The sequence below is a fragment of the Pholcus phalangioides genome, unplaced genomic scaffold (genome assembly GCF_987345545.1).
Source record: "Pholcus phalangioides strain wild (caught in Gottingen) unplaced genomic scaffold, Ppha-v1.0 ptg000016l_1, whole genome shotgun sequence".
NCBI classification, from domain to species: domain Eukaryota; kingdom Metazoa; phylum Arthropoda; class Arachnida; order Araneae; family Pholcidae; genus Pholcus; species Pholcus phalangioides.
Genome location: NW_028301609.1, coordinates 13,255,299 through 13,270,261, shown reverse-complemented (window position 1 = coordinate 13,270,261; position 14,963 = coordinate 13,255,299). Strand labels below are relative to the sequence as shown.

Genomic DNA, 14,963 nt, shown 5'->3' with positions numbered 1-14,963 from the left:
CCAGGATGAGGGGGCCATGATTAACAGAGGCGGATTCCTAGTTTCGCTGTCACTTGCTGGCATGGCACCCACAAGAGTGGGGATAGCCGAGGCCTGGTTCTTGGGCCCGGGACTATTCTTACAATTTTTTTTTTCATACTGTAAATTAACTGTAAAGGGGTCCCATGAAAAGTCTGGCCAGACAGCCGGCCAACGATTCCAGCCTAGGGGGGAGCCCAGCTGCTATAAGATGTGGGCCGCTATACAAATTTTGCCGCCCTTGTCCCATTCTATATATAGTTTAATTTCCTCAACCCCACTCATTCCTCAAATTTGCCGCCCATTGCTATTGCTCGCTTAGCCGCCGCCGTCGCCCCTTCCCACCACTGTAAATATGCCTCTGTCTCTAGTCTAAGTCACTCTGCTGGTCACTCATATGCTGGCATTCTTTCCCGTTCTTTCTTTCGGTCACTCCCATGCTTGCACACTCTCTACGTCTACGGCATTCTTTAGGTCACTACCATGCTCGGCCCACTCTCTGGGTCATTCACGCTTGCACATGCTTTAGTTCAAAGTGTGTTCAACCTTAAGGGGAGCACGGGTCACTTCATTGATTTGAAAAATCTGAAAAAGTGTCGTGTAACGAGCCACTCAATTAAGTGATCTGGAACAGCGGTGCAATTTACTCAAGTGATCAGTAAATGTGCCGCAGGCCGCTTGAGTGCTCTAGAGATGTGCCGCGGGTTACTCAAGTGATCTGGGAATGTGCCACTCAGTTAATTTTCGTAAAAGTCGGTTTGAGCTCGCGGGCCAGATCAGATGACTTCGAGGGTCACATTTGGCCCGCGGGCCATGGGCTGAGCGTGTATTGTTTTTTTTTTTTTTTTTTTTGGTCGCTTTCAATGTCACTCTTTTGGTCGCTCACCGACCTGGTCTAGGTTACTGTTTTGGTGGAGATTCTCTGCTAAGTCGCTATCTAGTGGCAGTGTCAGTGATTGTGAGCTTTGGCCTGAATTAGGTCCGACCGACCATCTATGGACACACGAGCTCTAAGGAAAGTTTGAGACATATTTGTCGCCTATTTTGCAGGCTAGTGGTTTAGATCAGTGTTTCTCAATCGCCGGGCCGCGACATCAATCGTAGGGGCTGGCGAGAATATTATTCGTTACCCTTTCACTTCCTAAAGCATTTCCACGTATAATTAATTGGTTTATTTCACACACTGCAGAACAGCGGTTCTCAACCTTTATTGACTTTTAGTAAAAAAAAAATTCTATCGCGGAGCCCCGTAGGCCAATCTTTTAATTATTCTCAACATTACTGATTTATTTTTACCGTTTAAAAATATTTATAATTATTTTTTAAAATTTTACTGTTTTTTTTCATTGTTCTCGAGCGGCCACGGAGCCCCTGTAGAGTGCACAAGGAGCCCCAAGGACTGCGCGGAGCACCAGTTGAGAACCGCTGCTGTAGAACCAGTGATGGTAACCTCTTACAGCAAAATTTACCTCAAAAATTTCCATTTTGACTAAATTTCCCCCCCCCCATGCATTCCTAAAAATGTGCTGCCATCTAGCGGGCAAAATACATAAACAAGTATTTTACAATAGAAAAGTATTGTACTGCATTAATTTCTTTTTTCTTTTTCAAAAAATCTTTTTTGTTTGATGCTCCCTCAAAATTTCCCACAAATGCTAAGAAATTTCCCACTTTGGCAAATTTTGGCCAATTTTACCCACGAATATGGGAAATTTCCCACGAGTTACCATCACTGTGTAGAACAGTGTTTCTTAACCTTCTTCAGCTCATGGCCCCCTATGGATCACATTTTTTTCTCGTGCCCCCCCCCCCTGTCCTATCCAGGGCCCCCCCTCTACCCTCATTCAAGAGCAAAGCTGCATTAAGAGCGGCTTTGTTCAAGAGTGAGATACTTTCTATTTTTTTTCTTATGAATGGAATTTTAATAAATCAGATCAATCTCTGGAATCCTGGCTAAGCACGGATTCAAAAATGGTGGATTATCATCCCTCCCAGGAGTCAAATTATATGGTAAAAAATGGTCTGTGTAAAATACGGCACGATCCAACGAACATGCACGATAAATCGACCCTCCCAGCACATCAAATGTTGCTTTGGCGGCCCTCCATACTTAGCTGGAAATAACAGCTTACATATGAAAATCATAGTACCAAATCCCATATAGTGCAGTCCCCTCCCATTATAGACATGAAGACACGGATCATGCCCACATAGACCCAAGGGTTAAGATACCCCTGGTTCTATGGACGGATCTGATGAATTCTGAAAGCAGTAATATTTTTAGACCATGTTTCACTTTTAAACCTTTTCTAATCACAGCTCTCTATAACTCCCTTCACCACCTGTCGTGGATCACCTTTCTTCTGATTTTCTCCATTGGCCCCCCTAGAATATCCCAGGACCGCAAGGGGGCCATATGGCCCCAGGTTGAGAACCACTGGTGTAGAACATAGTTTCCCAACCTTTTTTGTCCCATCGCCCCCTTCTTCAGAAATTTTTTTCTCCCATCGCCCCCCAACCCATAGGATCCTATGTTATACCCGTAGCTTCCACCGCCCCCCTGGAACATTGCATCGCCCCCAAGGGGGCGTTGTCGCCCACGTTGGGAATCACTGGTATAGAACATATTCGAATTTTTCGGCCTAAAAATCATACAAGGGGAAGGATGGAAAAACCATCCTATGGTTCCAGAACAAAGGCTTCCAGCTGCAACCGTAAATTATATTTGGAGGATCCTCCTCTTCCCTTTATTCCACTGAAAATCGTTCCCTTTGTTGCAAAGCCCCCCCCCTCCCCCCAAGGAAGGGAAAAACGTGTCTCTGCCCCACCTAGAATTGAAACTGGTATTTTCGATTGTCTTTTTTGTCTTTTCGCAATTTTGAGTATCCGTCGCCATGAAACCCGAACAATATAGCACGGGGGAGAAAAAACCAGGCAGATGACCCTATTATTTGCCGTTAAATCGGCACCACAGAAAATGTCCTGAAGATGCCATGCTGTAGAATTCCTCGAAAGAGTGGAAAAAAACAAAATCTGTGCTACTCGCCAGTGACCAAGCTGCATAATTTCAAGGGCGGAGGGGGGGGGGGAATGATTGTGAGTGATTGGGACTTTACGGGCAATAGAAAAACACTTTATAGACCAGCGGTTCTCAACCTTTTTTGACTCGCGGAGCCCTTTGAAGTCAAAAAATTCTGTGGCGGAGCCCCGTAGGCCAATTTCTTAATTATTCATCAAAGTTACAGATTTTACTATTTAAAAATATTTATAATTATTTGTTTATTTTCCTTAAGCGGCCGCGGAGCCCCTGGAGAGTGCACAAGGAGCCCCAAGGGCTCCGCGGAGCACCGGTTGAGAACCGCTGCTTTAGACTATTGGATTCAAGGCCATAACTAGGTGCAACAGGTGATGCACCTGCCACGGCACAGGGCTCACTTGGAAGGGGACCCAAAAATGGGCCAGAAGTGGCCTAAATTCAAATTCTTGCACAGGGCACAGGAATGGCTAGCTACGGCCCTGATTGGACCCCGCTATTTGTGTGACCAGCGGTAAAAACCTCTAGTAGTCCTATTCATTGGCGTACGCAAAGGGTGGGGTTATAAAGATTATAGTGTTATTTTGCAGGGAAAAAAAGTAAAATCCCCAGAGAAGGAAAAAAAACTTGAACCCCCCCCCCTCGAGAAAATTCTGCGTACGCCTATGGTCCTATTATATAACGATGGAGATTATGTATTCACCTGTTCTCAGAAATGAGCAAAATATTTCACATACGCGTGGCAAATGTCAACGACTAATCAGTGAAGCACCTGGTGTGTACAGAAAATATTGTGTTTTGAATCGGTCATCAACGTGCACATATCTACTGATGTGTAATAACGAATACTCAGGGGCGGCATAAGCGAGGGTGCAAGGGGTGCGGTGCACCCGGGCGGCAGCGTAGACAAACTTTTAGTTAAGACTGAAAATTCACATATGACATCAAGCTTTTGAGTCGTACCTCGACAACGGAGACGTTGTCGAGGTACGAGACGTTAATGCCAAAAACAAGAATGTAAGTTATCAGGGGCGGCTCGAGACACGACCTATATTTGCGATCTCGGATTTTTGTCTGTCTATCCCCCCCCCCCCCCCCCATAGCCCCTAGATCCTGCGTCATGGCCTCTAGACTGGAATCTTTCGCGGGCCCCAAGCCAGATTTTAAATGGGGGGAAATCTCCTTCAGTTAATTTATAGCGTGGAAGAAAAATTATAGGGATAAGAGTCTCGGGTCCCCGGGCTGGAGCCCTGACAGCCTTACCTTCGTGTGGGCCATGTCCCTCCCTCGTAACTTATCCCAACAATTTCTAACAAAAGAACTTGGAAAAAAAAATTGCCCTTTCATCTCGGATTTAGCGCTTGAAAAATGAAGTGGTGAAAAATGAAACTTTTTTTCACCCATTCACGATGGACTTGGCACCCTTCTTAGTTGAGCCCCGTGCGGTCTCGTAATGGGTCGCATAGCCCAAGAGCTGCCCTGTACTCTATGAAAAGGGAAAAAGCGTGCATTTTGGTTCCCTCAACTAGTATTTTTTTTCCGAACGGTCCGGGAGCAAAGGCAAAATTCGGCTTCTCATTTGTCCGGTCCCTGGGGTACCAGAATCACCTTTGAAATAAATTTCTTGATAAAAATTAACTTCGTTATGCGTCATTTTTACAGGTAAGTGATGATGGCTATCCAAATTAAGTGAGGTTTTTAGGATAAAATTACCTGCTATCTGGCATTAAGAATAGTAAAATAATTCTAGATCAAAAAAGTAGAAAAATGTGTTTTAAAAGCGGGACATATGGTCACGGCCATTTTGCACGATCAACAATGCTGTGCGGCTTTCTTCTTCTAAAAAAAAATCATGTTTATCTAGAGCAGTGGTTTTCAACCTGGAGCCATGTGGCTCCCTAGTGGTACTGGGATATTTCAAGGGGGATACGGAAGAAAATGGAGAAATGGGCCATGGCAGAGGGGTTTGGAGGGCTGCAGAGAGCTGAGAAGAAAAATTACGATGTGAAGAAATAAAGCTTTTATATTAGTGACTATTCACTTACAGAATCTAACAAAACCACCCATAAAACCAGGGCCGTCTTAGGACGTGGACCCACCCGAGCCTCACCACCTACATTTTGCAACAGGTTCCCTAGGATGGAGTTTTTCGCAGGCCCCTCCTCTATTATTAAATTTATAGTATGAAAAACAAAAAAATAATGAAAAACACATCAGGGCCCGGGCTGAAGCTCTGTCAGTCTCCCTCTTGTGAGGGGGGTCATGCCCGGGGGTCTCATATCCATAAGTGACCCTACCTTATGATATTTTGTATAGTGCAATAAATTTTGAAAATAAGTGGGAAATATGCGGGCTGTTTATTTCCAGCTAAGTATGGGACTACCATAGCATAACCCATGAGGGCATAGGGCCCATGATGTTGAGACGGTCGTTTTTACTCGGACAATTGGGGAGATAAATAAACTCTAGGCCAGTGGTCTGGAGACCAATCTTCTTTGTAAAATTTTCGTTCAGTTATAAATTCACTGAAAAAAATCAATTCAATACGTATAAAGGATCTTGCTTCCAGGTGAGGGTCGACGACTCCGGGTAAGACAGGAGAGCCACGAGGAAAAAAAAAATATGGTTCAAAGGGGGCCACGGGCATAAAAAAGGTCATGGTGAGTTACAACATAAACAATTTTTCATTATATAATTACTTTCTTTCTAGCTAAGATTAAGGGAGTCATTCAAGTATTACGTCAGCATCGGGGGGGAGGGGGGTCGTGTTTTGCTGACAAAGAGGGGGAGGGGGTCAAAAATGGCTGAAAATATGCTTACGTAGTAGTACTTGAACGGCCCCTAAATGAAAATTTCGATCATAAAAAATATATTTTACACTAAATTATTAGCAAAGTGCTAATTAAATAAGTGTTGCAGAAATAAATGTAATTGGCCACTGCGAATGAAAACCGTATTTTTGCAAACTGTATGCGAAATTATTCTATGAAATTGTGTGAATATTAAGACGTTTTTGATTGATTTGCAATCAATTAAATTTTGTAGTGAGGCAGAGGCGCCGAAATGAAGGAAACATTGAAGGGGGGGGGCCTGAAAGGTGCCGTTTGTCCCGTATATATACGTGATCTAGCCCCTATGCGGGAGAGGGAGTGGTGCGTTACATGGTATAGTCATTTAACTGTTGGGGGCCTCAGTAAAATTCATTGGGACGCTCAAACAGCCTCAGTACCCCAGGTTCCGGCGCCTATGCAATGAGGATGTTTGCTACAGTTGCTGAGGGGTAATTCAAGTATTACGTCAGCATCGGAGGGGGGTGGTTTCGGATTTGCTGACTTGAGATGACAAGGGGGGGGGGGGTTTGAAGGTAGCTTACGTCATCAACCACCCCTTTTTGAAGATATAAAATATTCTAAGCTGCTGACAAGGGGGGGGGGGTCAAAAATGGCTGAAAATCTGCTTACGTAATACTTTGAATGGACCCTGATGAAACGCTTCATTTATGTTTTGACGTCTTAACTTTATTAATGTACCAAAGACAAAAAAAAAACCATTATATCAGTCAGTAAGATAATAATGGATTAAATTCATTAAAAGGATTTAAATTAATTAATTAAAAGTGTTTAAATTAATTAATAATTTAAAGGGTTATATTAATTAAGTAATCAACACGCAATTAAAAAGTAAACGGTTGTTTATTATCATCTTATGAACGAGTAAAATATTCCAGACCTGGGCCGTAGATGCATAGAAATTTGATTCACCGGGCCGCGGTTCTAAGAAGATTGAGAACCACTGGTCTAGGGCCCCCATACCCGGCAAATCAGAGGACGTATGTTCGGTTTCCCGCAAAGGGCAGTTGAATTTTCTGTCTCTTCCTATAAATATACATCTTCGCATCAGCCCCAGCTGTTAGAAACCTTCGTATAAATATTGTCTGTTGTAAATAAAATACATATACAGTGAAACCTCGTTAATGAGTCACTCTTGGGAGAGCAAAAATATGACTTAGTAAGTGGAGTGACTTGTTAAACGGAGTAAGCCATAGCTGTGCCAATTCCTGCCTGAGGAAAATTGGGACTACCAAAAAGTGACTCGGTAAGCGGAGCGACGTGTAACCGGGTGACCCACTAACGAGGTCTGACTGTAATAGATCCTCAAGTGATAGCTCTCCCAGGATGCTGCTCACTCACGCAGGAGGACGTTCCCGCGAGCGGTGCACTATTTTACCAGGGCACCAGCTAGAATCGCGAGGGTTCACCTCGCTGTTTGCAACTGCCGCGGTTTTATAAGCGAGAAGTGGTTCACTATGGATGCACTCTAAGATAAGTAGGCTGACCATATTTCCTCGACAGATATACGGGAAATTGGGTTTCCAAACACGGGACATCGCCAAGAACAACGCCAAAAGTGCACAAAGTTGTCAAATATTGCTGAAATTGAATTGACGGGAAACGAAGCGTTGCTGTGGATTAAAATGAATTCCACGAAATAAAAACGTTCAACAAGACAAATGTAGGAGATTAATGTTCTTATTTATAGTTGCAATTATCATAATAATATAATTTATGACTTGAAAAATATTTTCCATCTTTTGACTTCAATAAAGAATAAAAATCCAAGTAGGCGTCATGTGAAAAACGGGGGAAAACGGACACTTTTGCCAAAAAGCCGGGACGGCCAGAAAAAAGAAAGGAAAACGTGACTGTCCCGGGAAATACAGGACGTGTGGTCACCCAAAATATAAGCCTTTTCGTCGGCGAGCCACTGCAAAAAAGCTTCGAGGGCAACGCGTTGAAGTAGCACCTCCTAGAGATAGAAGAAGGTCTCTGCTGTGTTTGCCATAAACGTCATTCAGACTACCTAGCAAGTTTGCCACATTTTGAAACATGGCATCCTATTTCGTTTCTTCTTATTTTGGCGTAGAATTTTCCTAATTGGCTCATAAATACCGCATAGTGATTGGATGTGGGGGGGGGGCTCATAGAAATCGTCAATTCTGAGCCCGATCATTTCTTTTCCTCACAACGATGATACTGGCACGAGCAGGGAATTTTTTTCCCCTGAATATTCTGAGGGAAAACGGACCACTTACTGACGTCACAAGCAGACTGCGGAGGCCTTCTATCTCTAGGAGGCGCTGGTTGAAGACCCCCCCCCCATATCCTGGAGCAGCGCCCCCCAGGCTGGGCCAGACCAGACTTTCCACGGTCCCCGTCAGCCCAGGCCTTGCTCTAAACACTCTCATGTAGGCCAATAAAGCAAATATAAGACAAAGGAGACTCACTCTGAAAACGTCGGCGTCCTCGGGCCTCCAATCGGCGCTGCTCTTGTGCCGCCAAGTGAGAGTGAACTTTCCGTCTGTACCTTCATTTTCCCACCTCATGTTCTCGCCGAATGTTCCATCTGTCAGATGCGGCAGCAGGAAATCCTGGATAAGTTTTTTATCCCCTCGGCCCATTGTTTTCTCTCTGGATCTGGAATTAGAATAACAGCCACGTCATTCATCACTATAGCCGGGAAGGCACTAAAAATTTCCAAAATAGTCAGGCACACAAAAGGCACTAAAAAAAAAAATAACTAAAGGCTATACAATATTAAGGGCCCGAAACTTGGCCCATAATCTGACTGCTACCAAACCACACAACCACCTCGTCCATTTTCCACTGCGGAACTTAAAACGAATTGGTGCGTACTGGAATGCGCGTGTACGTGTTTGCTAAGTTTGTTTCTATATAATAAGAATTTCTTTCTCTCAAACCAATCACAACGCAGGTCTATCGCCATCTATGGCCAATTTAAGGGGGGGGGGCGTTCAAGTATTACGTAAGCAGATTTTTAGCCATTTTTGACATCCCCCCCCCGTCAGCAAAACACTGACTCCCCTCCCCTCTTCAGCACCTCCTAGAGATAGAAGGCTTCCGCAGTCTGGTTGTGACGTCAGTAAGTAGTCCGTTCTCCCTCAAAATATTCAGGGGAAAAAAATTCCCTGCTCCAATCACTATGCGGTATTTATGAGCCAATCAGGAAAATTCTACGCCAAAATAAGAAGAAACGGAATAGGACGCCGTGTTTCGAAATGTGGCAAACTTGCTAGGTAGTCTGAATGACGTTTATGGCAAACAGTGCAGAGGTCTTCTATCTCTAGGAGGTGCTGCTTCCCCTCTTGTCAGCAAAATTTCCTCAGCAGCTTAGAATATTTCATATCTTCAAAAAGGGGTGGTTGATGACGTAAGCAACCTTAAATCCCCCCCTCCCCCCTTGTCATCAAAAGTCAGCAAATCCGAAACCTCCTTCGCCCCCTCTCGATGCTGACGTAATACTTGAATGACCCCCTAGTGAGTCGTACCGGAAGTGTAAGTGTGTGTATCTCGCGCTGTGTCTGATTTTTTTTCAGTGCTGCCATCTATATTTCAGAAGAGAAGCGAGTGAAGTGCAATGACTAAATTACATTTGTACCGTTTTTAGGGTCTGTTGCTCTCTGTGGGGGAGACTTTTTAAAGCGGGGAGATCGGCTCGCATTCGTGCCTCGAAGTTGAGAACCACAGAAAACCAACTTCAGCCGACCACCACTGTGGCGATGGTGGGGTGATGGAACTCACGATGCGAGTCCGTCCGTCACTATGGCCACTCGACCACCACAGCGACTAATAAACTGACTGCACTCGCATTTATACGAGTGAAATTAGAAAATGATATATTTAAAGTGAAAGATAGATGGCGCTATAAACGAAGCGAAATTATTTTAAATCAATCGCAATCGAAATGGAATAAATTCAAGCATTAACCTTTGACCGCACCAAATTTAAAGTTCTCTACTATGATTGAGTTCAACTAAATTCCTTCAAAACAATAACGTATAAGAGCAGAGACGCACATGCCCCCCCCCGCCCTCCCACAAAGGTGGGGCTGACAGGGCGATTCTCGTCATTTTTTATATTTTTCCACGCTATAAATTTACCATTGTCTGTGAAAAGTCTGGGCAGGAGGATAATCGAAAGTCCTAGCCTAGGGGCCCCCTGCTCTAGGATGTGAAAGGGGCCCCATGAAACGTTTGGGCAGGGGATCCATCGGAGGTCCTAACCTAGCGGGCCACGGAAACGCATTTATGGTTTTGCCGTCTTTCTCCCATTCTAATCGAATTTTCTCGATTACTCTCTCCTCTAATTCGCCATCCTGTGCTATAACCCGCTTGCCCACTCCTGCAAGTACACCAATGTCTCTAAGTCACTCATTTGGCTACTCCCTTGCAACACTGTTTTGGTCACTCACACATAAAACTTGCACGCGTTCTAGGTCACTCTTTTGGTCGCTCAATGACAGGGCTCATTGCTTTTATAGGTCACTCTTTCGATTGTTTACACAAAATATCTAGGTCATTCTTTCAGTCATCCGCGCACGCGCTCTACATCATCCTACTATGAGAAATCCTACAGTCGAGAATAATGCAGTCGAATCCAGTTATAACGAACTCCAAGCCTATATAAATTTATCTGGGAAATTTAAAAAAAAAAAAGTGTTCGTTAAAACGAATTTTTTTTCCGCTATAACAGTATCCGTTAAAACGGGATTCGACTGTACTCTTTTCGGGAAGTGGAAACACGAGAGATGAACAAAGGAGATAAGATCTGGAAAAAAAAGGGGGGCACGGTGTAAGCACGTCTGAAAAAGACGGAAGCTTTCTGGTATTGTATTCAGTCAAACGTGCTTAATATGTAATATATTTTCTTCACTCATCAGCACCCCTTACTTTGAGGGGGGGCGGGGCTTTTCCCATGAAGAATAATTGCATGATACCCTCCACTATACTTTCTTTTGCCCCTTTCCTCTCTCTCCACAACCTTAAGCGTCCTTTTCGTTTAAGCACCAGCAAGTGATTGAGAGAAGTTTTATGGCTTTTACGCTGTCCAATTGCGTGAATCCCTGCCAATCGTACCCGAAAATAAAAGATCGATTGGGAAGGGGGGGGGGGGGTTTCTATTTACTTCCAAGTGGGATGACCACTGGCCACGATCGCCTTTCAATCTGAATGAATGGCTTTAAATGCCAAAAAAAAAAAAAAAGACCATGACGTACAAGTATGGGAAGAATCACTTTATACCAGTTTCCCCAGCCTTTTTGTTCCACATCGCCTCCCCCTTCGTCAGAAATTTCTTTCTCCTATTGCCCCCCCCCCCCCCAACGCAATCTAACCCATAGAATCCTATGTTATAACCGTAGCTTTTTTTACCGCCCCCCCCCGTAACATTCCATCGCACCCTCCCCCCAGGCAGTGCCGTCTTAAAAGCATCACGGGCCAAGTGATTTTTCTGAGGCCCTACCTGGCAAATTCTCGAAAAATTCAACTACTTCTCATTTTTCTGAGTGGCCCATGCTTTAAGATGGCACTGCCTCCGGGGGGCGCTAACGTCCACGTTGGGAATAAAGGCCGCTACACACGCTCAGTTATGCCTACACAGTTATACCTGTACAGGCATAACTGAACGGTTCGATGCATACACACCATTCAGTTATACCTGTGCAGGCGAAGCTTTTGGAACCGGTTCTAGGCAATCTGTGGGGATATTTTCATTCTTCGATCTCTGTCTTCGCGGTCTTTTGATCAGTTCGGATTTTTTCATAGTCTATAAAGTTCGGAATTTTCTAGTATGATTTCCACAGATGATGCTTTGGGTCTAGTTGGATTGGTTATCGCACTGAAAGTTATTAACTCAAATAAAAGAAAAAAACAGGTAACGTGGTGCGAAGATTGCTTAAAAAAAAAAGACAACAATATTCGCACGTTAAATTATTACAGCAATTGAGATATTTTTAACAACACTGTGTCTCTGTTCGCTAGAGGGTCTGTTTCTCTCATTTTCCACACCAATCTCTCATAACTATCATCTTTCTTAATTTCGTTATGGTAAACTTTAGTTTTCACCTGCCACAAGCATTTCTCATTCCTATACAATCCCCGACAGGAGATGCTGGACCCCAGATGGTGTAGAGATCTGTGACAGTAGGCTTTATCGATCAATTTACAGTTACAATACATTTGGAATGTACAGCGCACATTCAAAGGGAGAAAAAACAGTTTAGCTCTTGATGAAACAAGTACGAATTTCTGTGTGCAATATGTGTTTTTTTTTTTTTCTTTTTCTTGCCCAAGGCCTCACCTGAATTTTTTCTTTCAATGTTTGAGCTGAAAGCTGAAATTCGTTGCAATCTGACGAGATGTGTTCAAAAAACAAATTCAATGAGATTCATTAAGAATTACATATAAAAGAAAATAATAAATTGCAGTGATTTTTGTCCTGTTGATGCTTGCTGGTTTTGGTCAAGAAAGGAGTGGGAATCCTGCATTAAAATTGCAAACACAAAGCCCTCCTCACACGGGGAAACTAAAATCGAGCTCGAGTTGCTTCAACTTGAGAGTTGAGTTGACTAGAACGAGTCGAGTTGCCCGTTCTCCCTCACACGGCGCTACTAAAAAATATTCAAAGCCCGGGAAACTGAGTAAAAACAGCACAGTCTATTAGTTTTCCTTCTTATCTTCCGGTACTATCTTGTTAACCGGGTTAGGAAAAATCGAAACAAATAAATAAGAAAAATAATTTATATTAAATGTGAAATTGCTACAGAATTTCAGCTCACAGGTAAATACAAAATTTCCTTATTCAAATTGATATCATTTTGAAATGACAATAAAATGGTAAAAATTAGATAATTTCTTAGTATAATTTCATGTTTCATTCGGAAAAAAAATCGTCTGTTTTTCCCTCTATAAATGTGCCTTTCAGTACCTATATATGTTGGATTTAATATATTTTTATTGTTTATTAGTTAAAATATTGTCACGCAGAATTTTAAGTAGTTTCATGAGATGAAACGACGAAAGCTGGTTCCGAGAGGCAAAAAATAAACTATAGGCAAAACTAGAGACAAACCACACATGAATTGTTGTTTATGTTTCAGGGAATGATTTTCCCTGAACACTCCCACACACATATGTGCGTGTACGTGACCTAGATTACAGACATTCCAAGCAAGGGGGAAAATCAGGGACCGTCCCTATGGAACACGTGCTTGTTTAGGTACATGTAAAAGTAGACAGTAGTTTGAAATTTTCTGCAGGTTCTTATCCAGGACGTCTTAAGAGCATCATGGGGGCTCCCAGCCATGTATTTTTTTCTGAGATCCTACTTGGCAAATTCATTTGGTTATTCCTCAAATTTTTACCAGATCTAATTTTTCTGACGTTCCATCTTCTTTTGAAATCGCCCCCGCGGGGGAGTGGCTGGCCCCCGGGTGGGCACATGTGTTTACCCACAGACCCGTCATCTAGGGGGATCAGGGGGCTATTCCCCCCCGGCTTTCAAAAATACACTAGAAATAGCATATATATGTACATATACAGTATGTTCTTTGCCCCCCCCCCCCGAAAAAAAGTTGAAATGAGTCCTGGTTTACCATTTCATTCAGTGGCGTCAGAGCCAGGGGTGCAAGCTCAAGCACCCACGGTAATTTGTGGCATGGATCCGAGCACCCCAGAATTGATTAAGGAATTAAACTTTCCGATATAAATCTAAAGATGAGCACCCACAGTTTCGAAACAATTCCGACGCCTCTGGTTTCATTATAATTTCAAAATATCAATTTAAATAAAGAAATCTTGTATTTACCTGTGAACTGAAATTCTGAAGAAATTTCATTATATCCTTTCAACTGATAATTCATTATATATATATACTCTGAATTGTTTTTCAATATGAGTCCCAAACTCGCATGACGGAAATATGAAGGAATGCTATAGGCAGTTTCTCTAGTTTCTTCAACAAAAGTTGGCGGCGACTAGCATGTCAGTCGCCAAGTGACCGAGTCGCGTTCGATATTTCATCGCCAAGACGCTAATTCCTCGTGTGAGGGCGTCTATAGCGATATACGTACTGGTCTTCGGGAGACGGTTTCTCTTATCAGTTGCCGAACTTTAGTTTCCCCGTGTGAGGCGGGATTCGCAATAAAATGTTTCGTCGTTTCACGGGGTTATTTCAGGAATAACCAAATTAGTTTGCCAAGTAGGATCTCAGAAAAAAAAATACATGGCTGGGAGCCCCCATGTTGCTCTTAAGACGGCCCTGGATAAGAACCTGCAGAAAATTTCAAAATACTGTCTACTTTTACATGTACCTATTCTAGCACGTGTTCCATAGGGATGGTCCCTGATTTTCCCCCTTGCTTGGAATGTCTGCAATCTAGGTCACGTACACGCACATATGTGTGTGGGAGTATTCGGGAAAATTATTCCCTGAAACATAAACAACAATTCATGTGTTGTTTGTCTCTAGTTTTGTCTATAGTTTATTTTTTGCCTCTCGGAACCAGCTTTCGTCGTTTCATCTCATGAAACTACTTAAAATTCTGCGTGACAATATTTTAACTAATAAACAATAAAATATATTAATCCAACATATATAGGTACTGAAAGGCACATTTATAGAGGGAAAAACAGACGATTTTTTTCCGAATGAAACATGAAATTATACTAAAAAATTATCTAATTTTTACCATTTTATTGTCATTTCAAAATGATATCAATTTAAATAATGAAATTTTGTATTTACCTGTGAGCTGAAATTCTGTAGCAATTTCACATTTAATATAAAATTATTTTTATTTATTTGTTTCGATTTTTCCTAACCCGGTTAACAAGATAGTACCGGAGATAAGAAGGAAAACTAATAGACTGTGCTGTTTTTACTCAGTTTCCCGGGCTTTGAATATTTTTTTAGTAGCGCTGTGTGAGGGAGAACGGCAACTCGACTCGTTCTAGTCAACTCAACTCTCAAGTTGAAGCAACTCGAGCTCGATTTTAGTTTCCCCGTGTGAGGAGGGCCTAACTGACTCGTGTTATGGAGAATGGGAAAAATGGAAG

General features: G+C 42.8%; 1 protein-coding gene across 1 annotated transcript in view; it reads right to left on the bottom strand.

Moving 5' to 3' along the window:
• The window catches only part of LOC149075090 (uncharacterized), a 61,262-nt gene that overhangs the window by 24,923 nt on the left and 21,376 nt on the right, over window positions 1-14,963 (bottom strand). Inside the window, exon 2 of the mRNA XM_089245655.1 lies at window positions 8,337-8,526. Within this exon, the coding sequence (XP_089101781.1) occupies window positions 8,337-8,510 (174 nt within the window). The 5' untranslated portion in view covers window positions 8,511-8,526. The remainder of the gene's footprint in view (window positions 1-8,336; window positions 8,527-14,963) is intronic.